The sequence below is a fragment of the Populus euphratica genome, unplaced genomic scaffold (assembly GCF_000495115.2).
Source record: "Populus euphratica unplaced genomic scaffold, PopEup_1.0 scaffold2.1, whole genome shotgun sequence".
Taxonomy (NCBI): Eukaryota; Viridiplantae; Streptophyta; class Magnoliopsida; order Malpighiales; family Salicaceae; genus Populus; species Populus euphratica.
In genome coordinates, this window is record NW_011499846.1 from 6794333 (window position 1) to 6797549 (window position 3217).

General features: G+C 36.3%; 1 protein-coding gene across 1 annotated transcript; it reads right to left on the bottom strand.

The window, feature by feature from the left end:
* Positions 1-256: 256 nt before the first annotated feature.
* Positions 257-2634, bottom strand: LOC105136369 (uncharacterized protein C24B11.05-like). Its single transcript, XM_011041679.1, has 8 exons — positions 2551-2634; positions 1977-2042; positions 1789-1854; positions 1598-1695; positions 1383-1508; positions 948-1277; positions 759-824; positions 257-668 (listed from the first exon to the last, which is right to left on the bottom strand). The coding sequence occupies exons 2-8, from the start codon at positions 2026-2028 to the stop codon at positions 516-518; spliced, it is 891 nt and encodes a 296-aa protein (XP_011039981.1). The 5' UTR covers positions 2029-2042; positions 2551-2634; the 3' UTR covers positions 257-515.
* Positions 2635-3217: the final 583 nt, after the last annotated feature.

Sequence of the window (3217 nt, forward strand, 5' to 3'; positions counted from 1 at the left end):
ATTTTACAAGTTAACCCGAATCGATTTAATATATTATATTTTTAAAATTCAAGAAAAATATTATTTAATATATTATTATATTAATATTTTAAAAAGATATAGTTGAATTGACATCATATGAATTTATAATTATAATTATTTTAATTAGAAAACATATTAACAATATTTATATATATATAAAAAAAAAAAAATTGATCCGAACTTGAGCGTAGTTCAGGACAATAATCAGTGCAAGCTCTGTTTTGTAAGCTCGTGGTAGAGATGGATATATTATTGTTAAGTGAACATAAATGCATATAACATTTGTGTCACACTGATAACTCAACGATGCTACATGAATTCATGTGTAGTCTAATGTGCCACATGCCCATAACAAAAACAATGAGCTATTAGTTTCACGGTGGAGATTTTTTCATCAGTACTTCATTTCGTTTTCATCTTTTGGCCATTAGGTCACTTTGCTATCAACGACCAGATTTGATGTTGTGTAAATGTGAGGTAGCTGGAGGGAAAACCTAAGCAAGGACCACAGTTTCAACTGCAGTGGACTGGATAACTTGCTCATTCTGCTCTCCTTCATCCTCCCATATTTCAGGTATCGCTTCTTTGATATTGTGGATGTTCATCAAGCATTGATCTGCACCTGGTACAAGGACTGAGCTCCCTACCTGCCATGATTATTGAAAAACACATTACTAGTCTGTTCTACTGTGTGTTTGCTGATGATAACAAGAAAAGCAGTGATTTGTAGAGCTTACAATAACTGTACGAAGTCCTGCTGCTTTCCCGCTAGCAATGTTTCGAGCACTGTCGTCAAAGAAGATCTAAGAAGAATGAAGGAAAAAGGGAGAAAAAAGAAATGAGATATATATAACTCCACATGATCTCTGCAAATTGGAAGCAGAACAATGCTAGTTTTCAGGTTGAAGTAAGAAGTCAAATATTACTGTCTTCTTTGGATCCACATTTGCAATCTGAATAGCTGCTTCGATGGCCTCCAGAGAGGGTTTACAGAGGATTCGTGACTTGGAGCTGATACCATTATCTAATGCATTTTTTAATATTTTTTTGCTTCCAGTGGCAGCATTACCATCAAAGTCACTTGGCTCTGATTCACCTCCTGCAATCACTGCATCATTATCTAATGCATCCTTGTTATTTTCATTTTCTAGAGGAGGATTAAGGGTTTCATAGCATATGACGCCCTCAAAACAATCTTCCAATCCCATCCTTTTGAGAACTTCAGCTGCATGCGCCTTATCAGCATTTGTGAAGATCTGAAAACGTTAGGGCACATCTTAGAAAATTTACCAGTACTCCATGTCTACTTCGCTGAAATATATTTCATTTGAACGGAAAGAAAGGAATTAAATTTGACTTACTATTTTACGCTGTGGCAAGGAAAGTAGAAGGTTCCTCAGCACCGGATCAGGCTTCAGTGTTTCGTAAGGCAATCTTCCATGAACGAAGGCATGAAACTCATCGTCATCAAACTCATATCCAAGAGCCTGGTTTTCATTGTGTTAAGATTTATTAGTTAAACTCCCAGCAGAGAAGGGAGGACTCTACTATAAAAGAATCAAGGATAGAATTTCACCTTTAGACCGGCCATTGTTGTTCCATGTTCCCTGTATAATTCCAAGCACATCCTCGGAACTTCACTTTCTTCAATATGTAGCTTTTGCAACATGAACTCTGCAAAGAGAATAACTCAACCCGCATTATTGATGTAATTGAATTGGTCACCTGTAATTACCGTGATGACTGTTTCTGTACTACTGGTCTAACCTTCAATGTTTTTGCGGCAAGCCAGGTTGAGACCCAAGCTCAAGGAGTACAGAGTATCATCCATGTCTGGAAAGCATATCGTCATTAATTATACAGATAAATTAAGAAAATGTAAATCAGATTTCGTAAGCTCTCTGTTGGATATCACAGCTTGTCAGCAAATTAACAAATCACTGGCTTTAACGTACCAAAGAGCAGGCACTCATATTTCGGTCCATTGGCCCTCTCAGCAGTGTCCATCTTAAAACGTTTCCCTGCAAGAAGGTTTCTGTAAGACTTCCCAGGTTCAAGAACCTTAAATAAGGCAAGATAAAGTAAAAGAACCACTTGAAAGACATAAAAAATCAGCACTGTAACAAACTTGAGGGGAAAAAAAGAAAGAAAGAAGATTAACGAACACATTGGCAAAGCGGATAAATGATAACCATGGAATGCTGCTAAACATAGATAGTCATTTAGAAGGAATCAAAGTGAATGAATGGATAGAAAAAGAATGAAAGCAAGGACCCAATGAACCCGTTGGAAGAGTAGAGGCCTAAATAACACTCAAGAGTTTCCAATTTATAGCAGGTTAAAATTATGTTCGGCTTACGTTTCCATTTTCAGGAGTTGTCGTGTCTAGTGATTATTGGAAGAACACTGAAACAGGTTCATATAGATTATAATGAAGGCAATGAATTTGGTGCATCAATATCAACCTCCTTAGGGCAGCAAAAATAAACAAAGAAATCATTGAAAGAAACAGAGTGCAGCAAAAACAACCTTTAAATAGCACGAAATGGAAACTAAATCAGGTCCGGCGCACATTCCAGTAGTAGCTGAATGGACCTATTTATATATAGAAATGCATGCATGACCCACCAACACGAGGAATAAGACAGATGGCACATGCGGTATCTGAGGTGGTAAGCATATTTGATTTGCATTTGGTACAATTCTGAACTAGTTCAAGTCATTATCTTCCACTATATTCTGTTATCAGTCACCGTCTTAGATTTTGCAAGTGCTTTTTGAGACTTGCCAAATCCCCAACCCACTTTCGCATATTGATTTGCACTATAGGGTTTGGTTGCATATATGTTTTTTAAGATCTCTTCTCAGAACATAGTTTTTTATTTTTTAAAATTATGTTAATATGATGATATTAAAAATAAGGAATAAAAAATATACTATAACGTATTTTATTCTGTAAAAAATATACCTCTTATCTGCATCGACGTCATAATAAATTCAAGCAAAAAAAAAGAAGAAGAAGAAGAAAAGGAACGGGTCGATGCTTGGGCAAGCAACGGGAAATATGCTAGGTAGGCGGTCGAGATCGAGAATAAGTACTCGAGTGGAATTTAGGAATCGATCCGGGATATGATAAAGCAACAGAATCTAGAGATAACGATTATTCTTTCGATACGGTGCATGACAAATAGGAAAG